The sequence below is a fragment of the Hyaena hyaena genome, unplaced genomic scaffold (genome assembly GCF_003009895.1).
Source record: "Hyaena hyaena isolate Hyena2069 unplaced genomic scaffold, ASM300989v1 scaffold_64, whole genome shotgun sequence".
In the NCBI taxonomy this organism is placed as follows: domain Eukaryota; kingdom Metazoa; phylum Chordata; class Mammalia; order Carnivora; family Hyaenidae; genus Hyaena; species Hyaena hyaena.
The window spans coordinates 2,736,934-2,760,731 of record NW_024080698.1 but is presented as its reverse complement, the minus strand read 5'-3'; the positions used below and the strand labels follow the sequence as shown (position 1 = coordinate 2,760,731).

The 23,798-nt window shown below is 46.3% G+C and overlaps 1 protein-coding gene across 2 annotated transcripts in view; it reads right to left on the bottom strand.

Moving 5' to 3' along the window:
- Positions 1-23,798, bottom strand: part of CNNM4 (cyclin and CBS domain divalent metal cation transport mediator 4) — a 42,877-nt gene that overhangs the window by 10,242 nt on the left and 8,837 nt on the right. For both annotated transcript variants that reach the window (XM_039232430.1, XM_039232431.1), the window contains exons 2-3: positions 1,272-1,415; positions 962-1,096 (exon numbers count right to left, since the gene is read on the bottom strand). In XM_039232430.1, the coding sequence (XP_039088361.1) occupies positions 962-1,096; positions 1,272-1,415 (279 nt within the window). The remainder of the gene's footprint in view (positions 1-961; positions 1,097-1,271; positions 1,416-23,798) is intronic.

The window sequence follows — 23,798 nt, the reverse complement described above, 5'->3', positions numbered from 1 at the left end:
GTGTCTCCCTCTCTTTCTGCCCCTTCCCTGCTCATGCTCTATCTCGCTGTGTCTCTCAAAAATAAAAAATAAACGTTAAAAAAAATGTTAAAAAAATATCTAAAAAATAATAATAACAATTAAACAAAACAAAACTTCGTAGCGTTGGGGCTCCTGGCTGGCTCAGTCAGTGGAGCATGGGACTCTTGACCTCAGGGTTGCAAGTTAGAGCCCCACATTGGATGTAGAGATTACTTTTAAAACAAGCTCTTAGACACATTCTTGGCATATGGACAGTGCTTCATAAATATTACCATCATTATTATTATTAGCACTATCATCAATATCCTGGCAGGAAAAATAAAGAGAATTAACATCCTTTAGCAAGTGGGGGTTAGGAAGGAAGTCAGATTTGGGAGGAGGGAGGGAATAGGCAAGAGCTTTCCAAATCAACTGCCCAGGTCCCGAAGGGGACTTTGAATCAGGGGTGAGAAAAGAAAAATGTCATTGATCTAGAGGCTAAGTCCTGCAAGCCAGCATATGCGGGGGGGGGGGGGGGGGGGGGGGGGGGCGGGGGGACAAGAACAGAGCTGGATTGAGACTCCTTGGAGTGCATGAGCCAGACAAGAGCTGTGGGCCCATGGTATGTGGAAGGGCCTCTTTCTCCCTCCTCCTCCTCAGCACCCATGGGTCTAGGGAGCCCCAGGGCCCACTTCAGGTACTCCCAGTGGTTATTTGAAAACCAACTTGGATGCTTCCTAGAAGTTTGCAATGGCAACCCATCAACAGAGAAAATAAATCACAAGGAGCACCCCAGGGAGGGAGGGAAGCCGCCTTGCCCCCTTCCAGAGGTAATCATATTTTCCACATACATTTCACCTGCCACAGCCCTTGTCCCACAGAAGAAAGTAGCCAGAGGCCCAGAATCCTCCCTCCATGACTGTATCCCACCAACACCTGAAGGCCCTCCTCTTGCTCTTACCCGTGGCCAGGAAGCGATGAGCTGCCAGAAGTAGCTGAGGTGAAATTTTCACCTTGAGTTCATTGTCAGCATCCTTAAAGGCTGAGAAGTCACGTTTGTTCTTCTCAGATACTCGTTTCCGGCTTCGGTTGTCAGCTGCAAGAGGCAGTGTCTGCATCAGGGCAAGGTCCCTGGCTGGCGTGAGACACCGAGTTCCTGGGTCTCAGGGTGCCAGCCCTCCCATGTCCCTGCACTGTGGCCTTCCCACCTAGGGACACCCAGGGTGTGAACAGAAAAGGGGTTCCGGGCCTGTGGAGAGGATGGAACTCACTATACATATCCGACTCGTCCAGGATCTCAGACTTGATGATCTCCTCAATGACGTCCTCCAGGGTGACCAGGCCCAGCACCTCGTAGAAGGGGTCCCCTTCACCCTCGTTGTTCACCTTCTGCACGATGGCCAGGTGGGACTTCCCTGGGGGTGGGGGGCATAGAGGACAATGCAAGCAATGAATCAGACAAGAGTTAAGGGACCAGTCATGAGACTCCTCCAGCAAAACATGAACACATCTGGGGTCATGAGTCACTGGGCTGAGGTCATGGGTGGGTTTTTTTCCCCTTTTCGTTATTTCCTGAAGTTTCTGCTGCAAACAGATATTGCTTTTATGAAATGGAAAACCAGAAGTATTTTTTAAATCTCAAGGCATTTAAGACCTTTTGTTTCAGTAGACTGAAAATGGCAAGGTCCTGCCTGGCGCCATGTATCAGGACCTCCTGAGGGTCCTGGAGAGGGGAAAGACCCACACTGACAACCATGGACAGTGGAGCCATCAGTCAGAGACACGTGTGTGCCAACTGGACACGGGGCTCCTCGGACGGCCCATGCTGCCCACGGGGACCCGCGGGGCACTCACATTACTTCATCCTGCTCTCCTTGGCAAACTCCCCGGCATGGACCCAGGGGCTGTGATACTGCCCAAGGCAAAGGCTCTCAGTTCCCTAAACCATTAACAAATTAGCCCAGGCTGTAATTAGGACAGGCAAGTACTATAATTAGAGAAAGACCACCCTTTCAACCTAAATCAAGAGAAAGTTGGGGGCGCCTGGGTGGCTTAGTCGGTTAAGCGTCCGACTTTCGCTTAGGTCATGATCTCGCGGTTCGTGGGTTCGAGCCCCGCGTCGGGCTCTGTGCTGACTGCCAGCTCAGAGCCTGGAGCCTGTTTCAGAGTCTATCTCCCTCTCTCTCTGACCCTCCCCTGCTCGCGCTGTCTCTCTCTCTCTCCTAGAAATAAATAAAAATATTTAAAAATAAAAAAAATAAATCAAGAGAAAGTTGGGTGGCAGAGGGAGGGGAGGAGGGACCCTTCACAGAAACTCTGCGGCGTGGCAGGGCTTTCCAGGCCCTCCTTCTGGGTGTCTACCCTGTTTTCGTGCCCCTCACCCCAGTGATTGACTGACAGGAGGGAGACAGCCAAGGGCTTGGCCCACACTGCAGTTTGCACAGAACTGTGTACCCAACACAGGGACACAGTTTGGAGCAACTTAAAAGTCCCAGGAGAGCGGAGGTCAAGCTAGGGTCTCCAATGCAGCATCCCCTTCACAACCTAGTCTTAGGCCCCACTCTAAGGACTTCTCTGTAGAGGACGTCTTCCAAGGCCACTGAAAATCCCCCAACCCCAGGATGCACTCCTCAGAACTCCAGAGAGGTGCCAGTTCTCAGGAGCAGCAGTTTAAAAAATAGGACAAAGGAAAAAGATATCAGCATACACCCCATGTGATGAAGGGGGGAGTACTGTTCTGTGCAACCCTCACACACGTGACAGTCACTAGGATACACTCATTTCCAGCTAGGAGTTGTGGTGAGGAAACTTTCAGCGCTTTGCTAGACGGAACCATGACTAGACTTCGATTAAAAACTCTAGACATGAGGGGCGCCTGCGTGGCTCAGTTTGTTAAGCATCCAGCTTCAGCTCAGGTCATGATCTCACTGTTCCTGAGTTCGAGTCCTGCATCGGGCTCTCTGCTGTTAGCATCACAGAGCTTGCTTCAGATCCTCTGTCCCCAGCTCACTCTTCCCCTCCCCTGCTCACACTGTCTGTCTCAAAAATAAACAAACATTAAAAAATTAAAAAACAAAAACAAAAACCTCTAGACATGAGCCAACAAGGGCAAGAGACCCACCAAGGTGCTCCAGCAGGCAGCAGCCACTCAGAGCCAGGACTCCGGGGTCTGGCCCTCAGGCCTCTCTGCCTGCTGGAGGCTGCCCACCCAGGAGTGCCTTCTAGAAACAGAAACAATGTTCTGAGTGATCCAGGGCAGCCAGCTAAACTATGCCATTAGGCGGGAACCAGAGTTAAAGCAAAGTAGCTTTTACCACCTTCCAGACTGGCATACTCTAAGACTGGTAATGCCCAGTGGTGGGAGAGACAAACATGCCCTCACAGGTCCTCTGTTTAGTGGGCAGGTAAATGGGCATATTTCAGGAAGCCAATTTGGCACCATGTCTCAAAATCAAAGGTCTCTAACCTTGGACTCAGAAATTCCACTGGGAGGAAGTTGACTATAATTTTCCCCAAAGGAGAAAGACACAGAAGCAAACACGGAACACCGTTAACAACCTCTAACCAGAAACAACCTAAATCAACAGCAATGGAGCAGGAGTACTGAATACGGGCCGCCAGCGCTCTGGGGAAAAGGCAGCAGGCTGGATGGACAGACGGACTGTCAGAACGAAGCCCCACACGGACTGCTGATGGATCAGCAAACAGTGGTGCCGGCTGCCTGTGAAGAAACTCAGGGCTGGCTCTGGGTGGGAGAGTTGAACTGTACTGAACTGCATGGAAGAGGTGACAGGGGTTACCTCTGGGGTTATGTGGAGTTTGGGGGAGAGGGCCTATGATCCCTTACTCTGTACCCTTCTGGTACTGTCCTACTTGATGGGCAGGTTTTACTTCTAGATTTTTTTTTTTTTTAATTTTTAATTGAGAAAGAGTCAGGGGGAAAACAAAATCAAGGGGAATGAACGGAGGGAGACTGGTGAGGGTCTGGGGTGAGCAAGGGCCCTCTGTGCCTAAACGGACGCAGACTGAGTCCCAGGTAATGGGGTGTGTTTGCATGTGGTTCAGTTAGCAGCGCCTCGCTCAGAGCCCAGAAGTCAGGGCCCCCGCACAGAAGAGACATGGCTTCAATAACCTGAGTCAATGTCCTCCTCTCCACTGAGCCTGCAATTAACCACAGGCTCACGACAAATCCGGACGCACGGTCACGGGTGCACTGGGCTGCAGGAGGAAAGGCTGGTGGCTTCTCCAAAGGAGAGAAATATCCCTCCTGCAGAAGAAATGAGCTGAATCCTTGAGCCCAATCTTGGGGCCACTCTCAGCCCTCCTGCCTCCTCTCTGAGGCTCCTCTGTTTGTGGCGGCACTGGTGCGTGCGGACGCTCTCTGCAGACAGGTAACTTGCAGGCGCACAGGCCAGGGCAACCCTGCTCGGAGCGCTGAGAGCCTGATGCACTGGTGCTGAGTGTGGCTGGCCAGGTGCTGGGCTGGGGGACAGCCAGTTACCCTCTCTGCTGGCCCATCCACGGGACCTTGAACTGCATTTGCCTTTTTCTAATTTGTCTGCCCAGAGGTTTTGTTTTTGTTTTTATGGTCTTAGCAGAAGATTCTCCTCCTTGGCTAGAGAACCTCTCCTGCCAAAGTCACCAATGACTTCCAGTGATGGGGTGGCTCAGGCTGCATCTTCTGACCAGGGGTCACTCTCTCCCACTTCCTGGAAATCCTTCCTCTCTTTGGCTTTTAGCACACAGCTTTCCTGGTGTTCCTCTGACCTTAGGGGCTGTTTCTTCCCTCTGACCTCTTTACGGAGGAGTGTCCCAAGACTCAGTCTTGGATCTGGTCCCTTGCTTTGGGACTTTAAATACAAACTGTATGTCAAGGTGTCTCAAATAAACACTTCCAGCCCAGCCCACTCCCGCATCTTCCAGACTCATAAACCCAACTCTGGCTGACAGCTAGGCAGCTCCTCCTAGATGCCTCCACATGGCCAAAACCAAAGTGCCACCCTTCCCCCCAGCCTTTCTCATGTCCATCAATCCAGTAGATCAGGCCATGGGGTACTAAACCATGCCTGCTGTATTTCTCTACCCTTTTATATCCAGCCTTTCCAGTGGATCCTGTCACCTTGACATGCAACGGACACCTAGAATCTGGCCTCCTTTGGCGGCCTCCACTGCTACTGTCTCATTCTGGGCAACACACATCTCCTTCTCACCCAGAGAGCTAGACTAGCCTCTAATCAGCTCCCTGCTTCATCCCAGACCCCAGGTCAGCTCTCCACACAGCAGCAGGATGGGGGAAGTCAGGTCACCTCATGTCGCACAAGTCCCTCCAGTGGCTCTGCCTCACTCCTAGTAAAAGCCCCACCCCCCACAGAGCCCTTGGTGCTGACCCTCTCATGTCCCCTACCACTCTCTCTCTCCCCTGCTCAGGTCAGCCACAGGGCCTCTTTGCTGTTCCTCAAACACAACGGGCTGCTCCCTCTGCCTGCTTTGTTCCTCCCCCACACAGCTGCGTAGCCTGCCCCCACTTCAGGTCTTTGTTCAACGGTGGCCTTCTCAGTGAGGCCTCAGGGAAAATTGCATAGGCCTGACCCCGAAACTACGACCCCTCCCCTAGCACCCCAGCCCTAGTCATTAAATCTCCTAAAATAAATGCTTATGCATTGAATCTATCATTTATGGCCCGTCTTTTCCTGCTATATTTTGAGCTGTGTTATAGCAGGGGCTTTAGTCTGTGTTCTTGAAACTCAGAACAGTGAGTGGCACGCAGTACTGCTGAATGGGTATCAAGGAATGAATGACTCAGTTCACGCGGATGCTCTTTAGGAGAAAAAAATGTAATCAATGGGAAGGGGGAAGGGATGGAGACTGGAGAAGAACTATTTTGAACTTCAGTAATTATGATTCCGTAATTCAAAATCATTTTTAATTTGCCTTTTAAAATAAAAGGGCCAACTTAGGACTTATATTTATGATCCTCATTCTATGAAATTTAAACCTGGTACAGAATTTTTACTTTAATGAGTTACCTCATTTTATTATTAGTGTCCATTCAACTGGATAATTGGATTTTGGGGGTGGCTGGGGTGAGAAATGAAACAAGAAAGTTTAAATAATACATCTGCCCCAAAAGCTGAGAATCCCCCAGTTTTCACAGTAGTCCTCATTCAAAGAAAAAAGACTGAGGAAATACAGAAAAATGCTCATATTTGGCTGATCCAAATGAAATTGTTGATATCTGACTGTTTTTGACGAAGAAAAGTGACAATTTCATATTATTCAACCTAAAAGTACAGGAGGTTCAGATTGGTTTCTTTTTTTATACTTTTCTGAATAGAAAAATCCAACATTTCCACAGTCAATAGTGTTAATTTTATAATCATAAAGAAAGACATCCATTAAAGTAACTTTGAAAAATACTCTCCTACTGCTCCCCCCCCCAACCTTGGGGTGTCTGGGGCTTCCTTTTAAATTCAAGCACTGCTAGGGATGCCTGGGTGGCTCAGTTGGGTAGATGGCTGACTTTGGCTCAGGTCATGATGGCTCAGGTCATGATCTCATGCTCCGTGAGTTCTAGTCCCACACTGGGTTCTGTGCTGACAGCTCAGAGCCTGGAGCCTGCTTCAGACTCTGTGTCTCCTTCGCTCTCTGCCCCTCCCCCGCTCATGCTCTATCCTTTTCAAAAATAAATAAACATTAAAAAAATTGTTTTTTAAAAAATTCAAGCACTGCTAGCAAGGGGCAACCTGGCTTTGAGAAAGGAGGCACCTTGCACACCTGGGCCGTCAGCTTGCCCACTCTGCCCTTCGTTGACCTTTGTCCAGCCGGGTGTCCTCCCAGTCAGAGAACCACAGTGAGGCCTCTCTCACCTGGAACAGGGGCAAGGAGCGAGAGGCCCCAGAACCTGCCCAGAGTCCCTCCCCAACCCTTCCTCTTTACCACCCTTGACTCAGCCCTAGGGGGCTCCACCTTGGGGACCATTAGCACTCACTGCCCAGTCCGGCCCCGGCGCTCCCTTCTCCCTTCACTAGCACTGGTACAGCTGCCTGTGCAGTCAGCTGGCGACCAGCAATGCTAGCCCATCCCCTCTCACCTCACGCCTGGAACACAGGAGACCCCCCCAAACGCTTTGCTGGATACATACAGGTTGGTCTGCAGGGGCCCCAGAAAGCCCAGTCCTCTGCCTTCCGCACTGCCCAGTGTAGCAAACTGCTGTATCCTCCTCCCCCCATAAAAAACTTTATCATCTCTCACAGACCATAAGAAAAACACATTACTAGGTGCGGGGTTTCAAAGTCCACCAGGGCCCTGAGAGGGCCCTACTCACCAGCTCCTGCTGTCTTTTCCCGTGTGGAATACCCAGAGGCTCCAGATCAGACATGGGATTCCCACCACCCACGACGGTGTCCTGGGCATCTTCACTTGCCGGGGGACCAGCGAGGTCCCCCACTTCTTGCCCTCCCAGGCTCTCAGCACAGTCTCTGAGCTCTTGGGCCCCTCCCTTGAGGAGAGGTACTGGCCTGGCTGCCAGAAGACATGCTGCCGCAGGCCATGGGTCTCTGCACTTGCAGGCGACAGAGCACTCTGATTTCCTGGGAACCCCCCTCCTCTGTCCACCCTCCACCCAGGCCGCCCAGGCGGTGGGCAGGATTAAGCTGACTATTAATAGTGCAGATCTCAACCAGCAGGAGGGGCAGCCCCTCCCAGCAAGAAGAGACAGGCAGGGCAGACATACTGGAGGAAGCAGAGGAGCGCTAGACAGACCCTTGCACAACCCGCCACATGGGCACCCCTCAGCAACCAGGGGACGAGAGAGCTATACACAGAAAGAGGCTGCCATGAGTTCCCTGAGCAGAGAGGGCCAGACTGCGAAGGGGCTGGGAGTAAGTTGTCTAATCAATAAGCAACTTAACACTGAGGAGATTCTTCATTTTAATATAAATTAAAATATATTAGGGCGCCTGGGTGGTTCAGTTAGTTAAGCAGTTTAGCGTCCTAAGTGTCCGACTTTTTTTTTTCTTTTTAACGTTTATTCAGTTTTGAGAGACAGAGTGTGAGCAGGGGAAGGGCAGATGGAGGAGACAGAATCCGAAGCAGGCGCCAGGCTCTAAGCTGTCAGCACAGAGCCTGACGCGGGGCTTGAACCCACAAACCGCAAGATCATGACCTGAGCTGAAGTTAAACACTTAACCGACTGAGCCACCCAGGCGCCTCTCAAGTTACCAACTCTTGATTTCAGCTCAGATCATGATCTCACGGTTCCTGGGTTCCAGCCCCCCATCAGGCTCCAATGCAGAGCCCACTTGGGATTCCCTCTCTCTGCCCTTCCCCTGCTTGCATGCTCTGTCTCTCTCCCTGGAAATAAGTAAACTTTTAAAAATTTTATAAATAAATATATATATATAATATATATGTAATATATAATATATGTGATATATGTAATATATATGTGATATATGTAATATATATGTGATATATGTAATATATATGTGATATATGTAATATATATGTGATATATGTAATATATGTGATATATGTAATATATATGTGATATATGTAATATATGTGATATATGTAATATATTATATATGTGATATATGTAATGTATATGTAATATATATGTAATATATAATACATATGTAATATATATTATATATATATATATATATATATACTGTGAGACCCCAGAGACTAACACAGCGCAGTACTGGAGAGAACAAGGCCTTTTTTTCTTCAGGATCTGGCAGCACGTGTCAAATTGGAGAATGTGTAAGACCCTGGCCTCAACCATATCTACCACTTCTAGGAAAGACTTTAATACAAGGAAAAACCCATGCCAGTGCGCAAGTTGTGCCCAGGAGGGTCCACCCAGGGTGGTTTAAGACACAGTATAACAGCCACTAAATACTAAGCTGATGCAGTCAGAGATTTGTTTAAAGAGACAGTGGTTCGCCATTTGTGTAAAGCAAGAAGTTACAGGGGCACCTGGGTGGTTCAGTCAGTTGAGCGTCTGGCTTCTGGCTTCGGCTCCAGTCATGATCTCATGGTTCGTGGGTTCGAGCCCCACATCAGGCTCTGTGCTGACAGCTAGCTCAGAGTCTAGAGACTGCTTCAGAATCTGGGTCTCCCTCTCTCTCTGATCCCCCCACCCCCGCTCATGCTGTCTCTCTCTCTCTCTCTCTCTCTCTCTCAGAAATAAATAAAACATTAAAAAAAAAAAGGCTAGAAGTTACAAAATAAGAAAGTATGAGAACTACACCAGCTTCTTTTGCTTTAGCTTAATGCATTTTAAAATCACCATGTATTTGGGGCGCCTGGGTGGCTCAGTCGGTTAAGCATCCAGCTTCGGCTCAGGCCATGATCTCGCAGTTTCTGGGTTCGAGCCCCGCGTCGGGCTCTGTGCTGACAGCCAGCTCAGAGTCGGGAGCCTGTTTCAGATTCTGTATCTCCCTCTCTCTCTGACCCTCCCTGCTCATGTTGTCTTTCTCTCTCTCAGAAATAAATTTAAAAAACATTAAAAAAATAAAATAAAAATAAAATCACCATGTATTATCTCATTTTTACATTTATAATCAGAAAGGATAAGAATGACACCTCCTATTGAGGGGAGGGAGACAGCAATATAGTTGGTTCATTGCTGACTTACTAGAAAAAAACAGACCAAAAATATTCCTGTTCTGAGTGGTGGGATAAGGGGGTCTTTCATTTTCTAGTCATTTTCCTCCTTTCTAAAAGTTTCTACAGTAAATAATATTGCTTTATTTTTACATTTTAATTACAAACACAATGTACGTCCTTCTGCACCTTGGGTTTTACACTCAGCGATGTCACTGGAGCCCCGAGCTCCCTTTGCTGCCCCTGTGGAGCGTTCCACTGGTGGGCGCCAGATGGATTTAGCCCTCTCTCTTCTGCTGACAGGCCCGCGATTGCTTCCAGTTTCTTTTACCACGAACAGGGCTGCGATGAAAATCCCTGTACTCCACCATTCCATGTATGCGAGATGCCGATGCACCTACAGCTGTGGGGCCACCAGAACACAGGTTCGTGCCCTGGCAGATGTGACCAAAATCTCCCCACTGCCTTCCCTGGTAGGGTTCCCAGTGTCCATTCTTGCCAGCACAAGTTATACCAGGCGCTTCTCGATTCATTCCTTAGTGCCTGGTGCCCAATAAGGAAGCCATTCAATAAATACAGCCATTATAGCTGGTTATGTTTTTAAAAGGAAAAGGAAAATGGAGGGCAAGACAAAAAGGAAAAAACTGAGTGAAGCAGGGGGAAAAAAAAAAGGAAAAGTGATAGTACAGGCACATGGAAAAGAGAAATGGAAATGCAGACACTGCGGCCTTCTTGCCAAAACGGAAAAGGCTTTCTAGAGACTTACCAGAAGACTTGCTCAGCAGCCATCCTGAGCAAGACAACAACACAGCCAGGCACCGAGCGTACACACAGAAGAGCACCACAGCCCGTCTGGAACTTTCTAGAACGGGGTCTCCAAAAGGCGTGTTCATCCCCATTTCATTCACATTTACTCGTAATCCAAAATAAATAAGCAACTTTAGCTTTCATTATTACACAGACTGACAGTGGGCCCTGAGCAGCTGTGCGTGCAGCCAGCCCCCATGGGAAGGAGCCCCCAGCCGCACTCAAGCGACGGTCCACTCAGTGGACAGTCGCTTAACAAGACCCATGCAAGGAAATCGCGGAGTGAAGGGAACATGAATAAAGCAAGCAGGGCACCTACAAAGGCCAGAGCTGGCCCTCTCCTCCCACTGCCAGCTCTTTGTCAGTCAGCAGGGAAAATACCAGTGCCGGGAGAACTGAGGAGCGGTTCGCCAAAATAATTCAAAACTATCAAGAAAACTATTTGAAACGCAGACTTAGAGCCACTGTCCGTAACGACGAATCCCAGCACAAGAATACTTTGTGCCATCAGGAAGTATATAGGGTGTGTGCTAGAAATAACATGAAGTGGAAACATTTAAAAATAATACTTAAATTTAAATTTGTACATTTAAAATAATAAAAACATTTAAAAATAATGCTTATTTCATCTTTAAAAATTTTTGTGTCTGTTTTATAATATATATATTAGTAAAACAGTACACGTATACAATTTTTGTATGAATAGAGGTACAATTTTTTTTTTTAATGTTCTATTTATTTCTGAGAGAGAGAGAGAGACAGCATGAGCAGGGGAGGGTCAGAGAGAAAGGGAGACACAGAATCTGAAACAGGCTCCAGGCTCTGAGCTGGCTGTCAGCATAGAGCCCAATGCGGGGCTTGAACCCACGAACCGTGAGATCATGACCTGAGCCGAAGTCAGACGCTTAACCAACTGAGCCACCGAGGCGCGCCCCTGAATAGAGGCACAGATTTTTTATAAATTTTTTTTCTAGGGGTGCCTGGGTGGCTCAGTCAGTTAAGCATCCAGCCCTTTTTTTGTTTTTTTAACTTCTTTATTGTTTAATCATCTTTCAGAGAGAAAGAGAGAGAAAGAGAGAGCAGGCAAGGGGCAGAGAGGAGGAGACACAAAATCCAAAGCAGGCTCCAGGCTCCAAGCTGTCAGCACAGAGCCTGATGAGGGGCTCAAACCCACGAACCCGTGAGATCATGACTTGAGCCGAAGTCAGATTCTTAACCAACTGAGCCACCCAGACACTCCAAATCCGACTCTTGATTTCAGCTCAGGGCATGATCTCACAGTTCATGAGTTTGAGCCCAGTGTCATGGGATTCTCTCTTCTCTCTCTGCCCCTCCCTTATCTGCTCTCTCTCAAAATAAGTATTTTTTAAAAAACTGTTTTCTAATAGGGTGGCATGAACAAAAAAAGTTTGAAGAGCTCCCTTTTTAGCCCTGTAAAGATGGCCAGAGAGACCTCAGTTGCCCCTTCTGATAGTAGATACTTGTGTCTCTCCCACTTCAGGGGCCACCTCCCCCAAGCTATGGAGCAGCGGGGGTGAGCATGTTCTCAGGCACTCTCCCTCGCACATCTCCTACTACGCACAGGAGGAAACTGAGGCTCAGGGAAGTCCTATCCAGTATCACACTGTGAGAGGGGTAAAGCAAGGTGGGATTCAGAAATGGGGCTTCTCTAAGTAGCCTTTTCCCTTCTTTTTTAATTGAAAAAAATTTTTTTAATATTCTTTTTTTTTTAGTTTTTTTTAAAAATATTTTTATTTATTTCTAGGAGAGAGAGAGAGAGAGAGACAGCGTGAGCAGGGGAGGGTCAGAGAGAGAGGGAGACACAGACTCTGAAACAGGCTCCAGGCTCTGAGCTGGCACTCAGCACAGAGCCTGACGCGGGGCTCGAATCCATGAACCATGAGACCATGACCTAGGTGAAAGTCGGACACTTAACCGACTAAGCCACCCAGGCGCCCCTAATGTTTATTCTTGAGAGAGTGAGAGAGAGAAGGAGGGAGGGAGAGCAGGAGAGGAGCAAAGAGAGAGAGAGACACAGAGTCTGAAGCAGGCTCCAGACTGAGTTAGCTGTCAGCACAGAGCCCGACACAAAGGCCTCAAACACAGGAACCGTGCGATCAGGACCTTAGCCAAAGTTGGACTCAACCGACTAAGCCACCCAGGCGCCCCAATAGCCTTCTCCTTTTAACCCAAGCACCCAGGGGTGAAGGTGTAGATAAGTGGATGTCAGTAGACCCTAAGACTGGTCCTGTGACAGGTCTTCATGCTTTAGATTTTTCATTTAGCCAGGAGTCTCTAATTTTTTAACTTTTTATGATAGAAAATATCACACATCTACAAAAGTACAGGAAATAATATAATTACACCCTCAGGGCCCTTCACCTAACCTAAACAATTAACAACTCCAACTACTCTGGCCAATCTTGTTTCCTCTTTTCTCCTGCCCATTTCACTGGCTTATTTTGAAGACAATCACAGATTTTATCTGTAAACATCTATAAATGTTACAGGCATTTCAGTTAGTATCTCTAAAAGTAAACACTCTTTTAAAAGCAGAACACAACAGAACACAATACCACACCTCAATTTGTAATTCCTTATGATCATCAACATCAAATGTTCTAATCTTCCTGATTTTCTTATAATGATTTTTACACCTAATTTACATATCATATATGTATAAATATACTTTTTTGATATTGGTAACAGGTGCATAGAAGGGCATTAAGATCACTTATAATCTGGCCTTCCAAAGACAACTACTGTTAACTGAGTACTTCCTTTGGTCTTTTAAAATGAAATACTTTCAAAAAAAAAAAAAGAAATACTTTCTACATTCAATTACATAATTTGTAAATATTTCACATTCTTTGTATTTTCCCATGATGTAAAAATATTTTTAAAAATTCAAAGGCTGCATTATTTCATTGTACACACGTGTACATAATCCCAATACCCACTGGGTTCTTAAATTGTGCCCTTCCTTCCCCCCCCTTTTTTTTTTACCATTATGAAAATCCTTGCAATAAATATATTTGGTTACATCTCTGTTTCTCAGATTTCTAGAAGGATAATCACTGAGTCACAAGATAGGTTTTTGTTTTCTTTTAACTTTCTTAAAGTTACCTAAGGAGTGAAGTCAGATCTAATGCTGATGCCTTTGCCTTGGAGATGTAGAAACCTCTCCTGGGGGCCATGGCCAGGGACAGTTCAGAAGGCAGGGAGGAATACACAGAACTAGAGCTGTTTTGTGCAGCAGAAGAAAACAAAGTGGAGAGGAGATGCTGGCCCAGCTGACAATACCTCCCTGAGTGTGGGAAGGGCAGAGGGAAGTGATCAGGAGGTACCACAGGGATCCCCAGCCATCTGTCAGTATCGCCAGCCTCCTTTCTACTTTGGACCCTTAGAGCAAACTGCTTCTCCTTTTCCACAGTCCTCTCTTCTCAGGAGCACCTCTGGCCTCGACCCCTGTTATGCCAGCTCTGGGCCATCCGGCCTCCCACTACGGCCCCCCCCACCCAGGAGGAGCCCCTTCCTTATCACACCTCTCCTCAACTGCTTACGGACTCACAGTTCGCTTACTGCCTTGTGAGGCACCCATTCTTCGGCCCTGTTTGTGCAACCAGCTAATAAACTATAGTGGAATCAATCTAAAAGATGGACTATTATTGAGCCCACATGTCCCATGTGAGTCATGAAGATATAGGAAATCCTGTTAAATGCTTAGCAGACTGACATCATGACAGCTAACCTGGTAATCCTATCCCCTTCACACATTAAAAAAGTAAAAGTATTTCCCCCCCTCTTGGTGAAGCCAAGTGTTTACAAACTATAAAAATCATCCTAGACCTCACATCAAAACCTGAAGAGGGAGAACTGTAGCAACATTTGATGTGGGGCTCATACTGTTACAAGTAGAAGCAGGGAAGACCACAAGAATAGTACTTGGTATATTCAAACCTGCTCACCCAAACTGCACTATTAGTTAAAAGAGGGGAAAATGACTTAATTAACAAACAATTCTTCTCCCTGCCACAAAACAAAAATAAAAACCCCAACAGAGATATCTGAGATAATCTACAACATCTTCTTCCCTGGTTTACTGGCTGAAAAAAAAAAAAAACACTTGTAGACCTCTCTCTCTCATGAACACAGATGCCAAAATTCTAAATAAAGATATTGGTGACTCAAATCCAATGATGTGTGGAAAGGATCATACATCATGACTAAGTGAGGTTTCGTTCCATTATGCAATAAATGTTTATGGGTGAACATTCAAAAATTAGTGTAATTCAGAATAAAGGAGATAGGGGCGCCTGGGTGGCTCAGTTGGTTAAGCGTCCGACTTCGGCTAAGGTCATGATCTCACGGTTCGTGGGTTCAAGCCCCGCGTCTGGCTCTGTGCTGACAGCTAACTCAGAACTGTCTTTGGATTCTGTGTCTCCCTCTCTCTCTCTGACCCTCCCCTACTCATGCTCTCTCTCTCTCTCAAAAATAAATAAAACATTAAAAAAATTTTTTTAAATAAAGGAGATAAATCATGCAAACATCTTTCAACAGATATTTAAAAAGCCCTTGATAAAATTCAACATCGATTATAAAAACTCTTAGCAAACTAGAAAAAGGAAGACACTTTTTTGATCTAATAAAGGAAATCTACCAAAGAACTACAGCAAAATCATACTTAATGATAAATTTGCCAAGCTTTCCTCTGAGACCTAGAATGAGGCAAGGATGCCCCCGTCACCAGTTCAACACAGTCCCAGATGTCCTAGCCAATGAAATTAAGCAAGAACAAGGTATCAAATGTATAACGCTTAGCAAGACGTAAATAAAATTGCCATTATTCACGGCAACATAATTATATGTATAAACAATCCAAAAGAACCTAAAATAAACTATTAGGATTAATGAGTGAATTTAGCGAGGCCAATGGATTAAAGGTCACTATACAAAAATTATCCATACTTCTGTTACATTATAAAAAATACAGCTGGGGGCGCCTGGGTGGCTCAGTCAGTTGGGCTTCTGACTGGCTCAAACCACGACCTCACAGTTTGTAGGTTTGAGCCCTGTGACCAGCTCGGTGCTGACCCTGTGGAGCCTGCTTGGGATTCTCTCTCTCCCTCTCTCTCTCTGTCCCTTACCTATTCATGTGCACACGCATGATCTCTCTCTATCTCTCTCTCAAAAATAAATAAACGTTAAAAAAAAAAAAAAGAATATATATGGTCTTGGACTCTGGCTACAAAGAAGTGAGATTCAAAAACTCTTGGAATTTCCTGAGTAACAGAAGTGGCTTTGTTATTCTGATGAACAACTCCAGGTGGGCCCCTAGATAGCTTCAGGGCAGGGCTGGTTACCAGTAAAACCAAACATTAGAGGGCTAGATACTGAGTACAATGATGTGGCCAGTAACTTAATCAATCATGTCCAGGTAATGAAATCCTGATAAAAACTCTGGGCCACACCCCCACAGAGGGTGGGAGAGGGAAAAAAAAACCCAAAAAACTCCTCTGGACCCCAAAGCTCAGTGGAGCTTCAGGTTTATAAAACAAGTTGATGTGGGGCGCCTGGGTGGCTCAGTCGGTTGGGCATCCGACTTTGGCTCTGGTCATGATCACGCGGTTCGTCGGTTCGAGCCCCGCATCGGGTTCTGTGCTGACAGCTAGCTCAGAGCCTGGAGCCTGTTTCAGATTCTGTATCTCCTTCTCTCTCTGACCCTCCCTGGCTCATACTGTGTGTGTGTGTGTGTGTGTGTGTGTGTGTGTGTCTCTCTCTCTCTCTCTCTCTCAGAAATAAATAAAAACATTCAAAACAAAAACATTCAAAACAAAACAAAACAAAACAAGTTGATGTGCCCAGAGGGTGACACACCCTAACTCAATGGGGCCAGGGCAAAGGAAGCTCTGCATCCAAGCCTGTTCCTGTTCCAGACCCCATTCTAGGTCTTTTTTTAAAAATAAAACTGCAATCGTAAGTGTAGCACTTCCCTTAATTCTAGAGTCATTCTAGTGAATCATCAAACCTGAGGGGGGGTGGTCATGGGAATCCTAAATTCATGGCCAGTCGGGAGCGGAGGGGGGGACCCGACTTATGACTGGCATCTGAAGTAAGGGCAGCCTGTGGACGGCTGTGAGGGGGGCGTGGGGGCCGGGGTCTAATCCTCACTCCAGCTGGTTATCATCAGAATTGAACTGCAGCACACCCCAGGTGGAACAATGTGCAACAAACATTTTAGAAAACACAATTTTAAAGACCCCATTTAACATCCCCAAATACTTAGGAATACATCTAAGAAAAGATGTGTAAGACTTCAACAAAGAAAACGACAAAGTATTATTGAAAGAAATCAATAGGGCTATAAACAAATGGAGGGGTAACCACGCTTATGGACTGTAAGATTCATCATTATAAAGATGTCAAGTCTTCAGGTTGATCTATAGATTCAATGCAATCCCATTAAATTCCCAGGAAAAAAGCTAAAGAATCGTCAAGATAATCTTAAAGAAGAATAGCAGAATAACTATTATCAAATATCAAAACATATTAGAAAACTACTGCAATTATGTCAATGTAGTATTGAACAAGGAAAGACAGAGAGTCCAATGGAGTATGAGAGTCCAGGGACAGACCAACACATATACCACAGCTCAGTGGGGAAAGGACAGTTTTTCCAATAGCGGTCCCAGACCAGCTAGATAATCCATACAGATTTTAAAAAAGAATCAAACTGTAATACTTCAGAAACAAAAACAAATTCCAGAAGGGTTACAGATATAAATGTGAAAAGCAAATATTATAGCTTCTAGAAAATAACACAGGACGCCAGCTTCATAACTTGTGTACAGGCAAAAAATCTTAAACAGGACATGAAAAGCACTAACCCGTATGTTTATTAGCATATGAAAATGTGTTCAACATCATCAGTCACTAGAGAAATGGATCATAAAATCACAATGAAATACTACCACACACCTACCTAGCTGACAATACCAGAGTTGGGACAGGAGTCTAAACTTCTAAGAGCAGACAGCACTCTGGAAAAGTGTCTTATCTGTGCCTATACTATGTCCTAGCAATTCCACACTTAGGTATATTCCCAACAGAAAGGCCTACATAACATCACCAAAAGACACGCACGAGAACATTTTCAGTGGCCTTAAATTTTTTAACTGTTTTATTTATTTTTGAGAGACAGAGTGCGAGCAGGGGAGGGGCAGAGAGAGACAGACACAGAGGGCAGACACAGAATCCAAAGCAGGCTCCAGGCTCTGAGCTGTCAGCACAGAGCCCAATGTGGGGATCGAGCCCACAAACCATGAGATTGTACCTGAACTGAAATCAGACGCTTAACCAACTGAGCCATCCAGGTGCCCATTAGTGGCCTTATTTAAACAGTTCCAAATTGGAAACAACCCACTGTCCGTCAATATCACAGTATATTTTTATTATGGGATACTATATAGCAATAAAAAGGAATGAACTACAGCTACATACAACATGGATGAAACTCATAACCTTTATGTTGACCAGAAGGGGCCAGACACAAAAGGCACATACTGGATGATACACTAATAAAAGTTCAGAAACAGAAAAAATTAAACCATCATGGTTGGGCAGACAGGGGCGGTGACTGGGAGGGCACGTGGCAGCAGTCTTCTAAGGTGGTGATAATGTTCTGTTTCCTGAGCTCAGTGGCAGTTACACAGGGATGTTCCCTTGTGGAAAAGTATCAAATTGTACCTTTATGATTTATGCACTTTGCTCCAATGAAAAGTTTACTTTAAAACATATCTAGGTGGCTGCCAGAGGCAAGAGGTAGAAGGTGAGCGAAATGGGGGAAGGTGGTCAAAAGGTATAAACTTCCTAAGTTACAAGATAAATAAGTTCTAGGGATGTAATTTCCAACATGATGGCTATAGTTAACAATACTATATCACATATTTTAAACTTGCCAAGAGAGTAAATCTTATCCTTTCTCATCTCTTGTGATAAGAGAAAGAAATTTTTTATCTGTGTGGTAAGTGATGGATGTAGTTAACTAGATTTACTGTGGCAAATATTTATAAAACTATAGAGTCATTATGCTGTACACCTGAAACTAACATAATGTTATATGTCAACTATATCTCAATTTAAAAAAAAATTAATGTTTATTCATTTTTGAGAGAGAGACACACAGAGCATGAGCGGGGGAGGGGCAGAGAGAGAGGGAGACACAGAATACAAAGTAGGCTCCAGGCTTTGAGCTATTAGCATAGAGCCTGACCAGGGGCTTGAACTCATGAGCCGTGAGATCATGACCTGAGCCAAAGTTGGACGCTTAACTAACTGTGCCCTAGGTGCCCAAACCATATCTCAATTAAAAAAAAAAAAAATTCTAGAACAGGGCACCTGGGTGGCTCAGTTGGTTAAGCATCCAATTTCAGCTCAGGTCATGATCTCACGGCTCATGGGTTCAGGCTTTGCATTGTGCTCTCTGCTGTCAGCACAGAGCCTGCCTCGGATCCTCTATCCCTATCTCTTTCTGCCCCTCCCCACCCCCCCTCAAAAATAAACATTAAAAAAAGGACAGAATTTTTTTTTTTTAACCTAGAAATGGTAGTAAATTTTCTAGCCTGGAATTATTGGAATATCTCAATCTTGTCATCTCTTCTGAATATCCACGATCTTACTTACTTGAAAAGTGACCAGGGGTTAAGAGCTTGGCCTCCAAAGGGGAACAGCTGGAGTTGCCAGTTAGTGTCACAGTCTGGAAAAGATTCTTAGCCTCTCTGAGCCTCAGCTCCCATCTATAGGCCTTTGGAGGATTAATTCAGTATTTAATAAAGGTTAACCATTAAGGAAGGCATTTCTTCCTTCTTTCTGCTCTCTGCTCTTCCTTACCTGTTTCCAGGGCTCTGGGTCTGGGACATTTCTGGGGAGTCTCTGCTCTCCTAGATACCCCTCTCTTCTCTGCTGTTTTTCTAGCATAACCTCTTCTCTCCCTAACTGGGGCACCAGGGAGGGAGCAGGCAACAGGTGAATCCCGACACGAAACCACCCCCAAGTGAAGGTGCGACTGGGAAATGTGGCCCTGCCCCTTGTCCCGCCCCCCCCCCCAACGCTTCCTGGATCCTCAGATTATACTCCTGCGGGTGGAATGCCAATGTGCTGGCAATCAGGATGGCAGGCTTCACTTTCTCCAGCTTTAGGGAAACAAGTGATTCAGTAAATGAGGAGAACCTCCCCAGTTTGAAGTTTCCCTTCCATATATTTTTGTCCTTAAGCTCTGGGCTTCTGTAACCCTTAAGATAGGCACGCACGAGGGGCCCAGATAAGAGGTATCTGAATTAGCGTGTAATTACATAGTGGGCTCTTTTGACCTCAGTGTATTCAGAATTCCAAGAAAGGCACCACACCCGGACAGTGGGGCAGCCTGCCACCTGAGCCAATATAAGAGAACCACGCAGCCCAGGCTGGTGTCAGCAGCAGCTGGGGCACCTTTGGATAGTAATAACAGTAATTTTTAAAATAGCTAACATTTATTGCATGAGGACAATGGTGCCAGGCACTGAGCTAAGCACTTTACGTGCCTTACCTCATTCAGTCCTCACCACAACCCTCTGCGCTGGATACTGTCATTAACGTGGACAACCAAATCACCAGCAACCAGAGACAAACTTCTGAGGCCGAGGGTCCGTCACTATTTTGAGCCTTTCATGAAATAAACTCCCCTGCATAAGATTTACTCACTTTTTTAAATGTTTGTTTATTTTTGAGACAGCAAGGGAGACAGAGAGTGAGCAGCAGAGGGGCAGAGAGAGAGGGAGACACAGAATCCGAAGCAGACTCCAGGCTCCGAGCTGTCAGCACAGAGCCCGATGTGGAAACTCAGATACCGTGAGATCATGACCTGAGCTGAAGTTGGAGGCTTAACCAACTGAGCCACCCTGGCACCCCAAATTTACTCACTTTTTGTTTTTTAATATTTTTAGGTCTTTATTTTCATTTTGAGACACAGAGAGCAAGTGGGGGAGGGGCAGAGAGAGAGGGAGACACAGAATCCGAAACAGCTCCAGGCTCTCAGCTGTAAGTACAGAGCCCGACGCAGGGCTCAAACCCATGAACCGCAAGATCAGGACCTGAGCCGAAGTCAAACACTCAACCGACTGAGACACCCAGGTGCCCCAATTTACTCACTTTTTAAACTTACTCTTAGTGGGGTGCCTAGCTTAGCTGGTACAGCATGTGACTTTGGGATTGTAAGTTCAAGCTCCATGTTGGGTGTGGAGCTTACTTAAAAAAATTCACATCTTCAGGGGTGCCTGTGTGGCTCAGTTAGTTGAGCATCTGACTCTTGATTTTGGCTCAGGTTGTGATCCCAGGGTCATGGGATCGAGCCCCACATGGGGCTCTACACCGAGCACGAAGCCTGCTTGGGATTCTCTGTCACCCTCTGCCCCTCTCCCTGCTCACACTCTTTCTAAAAAATTTAAAAAATAAAAAATAAAAATCCTAAAAAAAAAAAAAAACAACTTATTCTTAGGAAAGTAGGACAGGAGATGGACTAATTAAAAAAATTTTTTTTTAATATTTATTTCTGAGAGACAGAGTGTGAGCAGGGGAAGTGCAGAGAGAGGGAGACACAGAATCCAAAGCAGGCTCCAAGCTCTGAGCTGTCGGTACAGAGCACAACGTGGGGCTAATGGGGCTCATGGGGCTCAAACTCCCTGATCATGAGATCATGACTTGAGCCGAAGATAGACGCTTAACCGACTGAGCCACCTAGGCGCCCCTAGATGAACTAATTTTAAAGCAGGACTCCAGGGGTACCTGGGTAGCTCAGCCTGTTAAGCATCCAATTCTTTTTTTTTTATTTTTTTTTTTACTGTTTTTTATATATTTCTAGGAGAGAGAGAGAGACAGCGTGAACAGGGGAGGGTCAGAGAGAGAGGGAGTCACAGACTGAAACAGGCTCCAGGCTCTGAGCTGGCAGTCAGCACAGAGCCCGACACGGGGCTCGAACCCACGAACCACGAGATCATGACCTAAGCGAAAGTCGGACGCTCAACCGACTAAGCCACCCAGGCGCCCCATAAGCATCCAATTCTTGATTTCTGCTCAGGGTATGATCTCATGGTTCATGAGTTTGAGGCCTGCATCAGGCTCTGTGCTGAGCGTGCAGAGCCCGCTTGGAATTTCTCTCTCTCTTTCTCAAAATAAATAAACTTTAAAAAAAAAACAAAAAACAGGACTTCAGGTGACTGTGCATGTGTGCATACATGTGTATGTGTGTGTGTATCAGAGCCTGCTTGGAGGAGTCAGTGAAGCCTGCTTGGAAATTCTCTCTCTCTCAAAATAAATAAATAAACTTAAAAAAAACAACAACAACAAAAAAAGCAAGATTCCAGGTGACTGTGCATGTGTGCATTCATATGTATGTGTGTGAGCGCCTGCTTGGAGGGGTGAGTGAATCTGCTCCCTTGTGTGTGGGGGGGTGTGTTTTTAAGCATGCCCATGTGGGGACAGAGGGGTGTGTGTGTGAGTGTGTGTGTGTGTGTGTGTGTGTGTGTGTCTATGTGTTGTAAGCCTGTCCTGTGTATATCTGGTGGGGGGAGGAATGAGGGTGTGTGGGAGTAAGCCTGACTGGGATGGAGGGCATGGAGCCTCCTTCCCACCAAGGCTCCTAGCTGCCTGCTGGCCAGAGACCAAGGCGTGCCAGACAGCCTGGGGAAACCAGTCTTTCAAGAGCCCTGCCCAGGTCACAGTAAATCAGCCCTGCAGCATGGAAGCAACTCTGACTCTAACCTCAGGGGAATGCTCCAGCAACACCAGGTTTAACCCCCAGCAAAACAGGCTGGCAGCTAAACACACACACACACACACACAAGCAGCTACACACCCCAGCCCTCTGGGCTCACCTTTTTGTCAGCCACACAGGGCTGCCCAGCCCTCAGTCTGTGGAAATCCTCCAAGATGCTCCTCCCAAGAATCCCCGGGATAAAAAGGGATTTCATGTCTTACAGGAGGAGCAATCTGAAGAACCAATCTCAACTGGGTTCCAAAAATCAGGGCACAAAATTGTATGCAGTCAATGGTTTCAATGTGAAAATATACATGAGCAGCTAATGGGAAATTTTATATGGCTATAAAAATGAAAATGGTTTTTGGCAGGAAGGATGGGGTTTGGGGCCAGTAAAGTTTTAGTCCCCCCCACCCCACCCCCACACACACACAAAAGAAAAAAAAAAGCAAATCGCTTTGATCTTGCTGCTTGTGACATTTTTCAAGTAAAAATTTTTTTTATGTTTTATTTACTTCTGAGAGAGAGAGACAGCATGAGCAGGGGAGGGTCAGAGAGAAAGGGAGATACAGGAAACAGGAAACAGATTCCTGTTTCAGAACAGGCTCCAGGTTCTGAGCTAGCTGTCAGCACAGAGCCTGATGCGGGGCTTGAACCCACAAACCATGAGATCGTGACCTGAGCCGAAGTTGGATGCTTAACCGACTGAGCCACCCAGGTGCCCCTTGAGTATATTTTGAAAAAGGTTATAACAAATCAAAATATTATAAGGAATTCTCTCCAGATCACAGGTTTGTGGGTTCTTTTGTTTAGGTTTTTTTGTGTGTTTCCTAAAGTTCTGACAATGAGATGCATCTGGTTTAAAATAAACACTAGTAAAAAGAAAAGTCACATAGAAAATGGAACAGGAATAGACTAAGGAGTCCAGACTCCAGTTTATGAAATGGGCCAGGAGTCCTTCATGTAGCTACAAAGCCTTTAACGACAGGATGTCTTGGCACAGTCAGGCGAGACAACAGGGGCGACAGGGGCAACCTGAGGGACAGCAGGGGGGAGCACCTTGCCACAGGGCAGCTGTACCCGCGGACAGCAGACAGAGCTGCTCAGAGAAGGAGAGCAGGCGGTGGTAGCCGCATCAAAAGGCAGCAACAGCTCCCCACAGCCCCGCGCCATCCTCCTGCCTGAGGGCCATCTCAGGCACCACTGGGAAATTCCTGAACTCTCACATCCGCGGAAAGGGCTGAGAAGCCATCACAATTTGCAGAAGCAGTTTTACCCTAAGTTGGCATCAATGACAAATTAACTCATTTCTCGTTCTGTGGTTTTTTCCAAACTCTCCCACAACAAGAGGCAGAGAAGTGCAAAAGTGTCGCATCCATTCACCCTTGAGGATCCAGCTAGAATGTCACCTCCTTTGGAATGTGTTCCCAGACTTCTACTGATAAGAGAGGCATCAGCTTCCCTAAAGTCCCTAGCCCTTACCCATTCTCCAGTAGGACACGGTCCTGCGGTTGTGTGTTTCTGTGCACTCATCTGTTTGCTACCCGCTGCCCTGACCAGAGGTGTTCAGGAAAACTCTGGGACTGAGCTT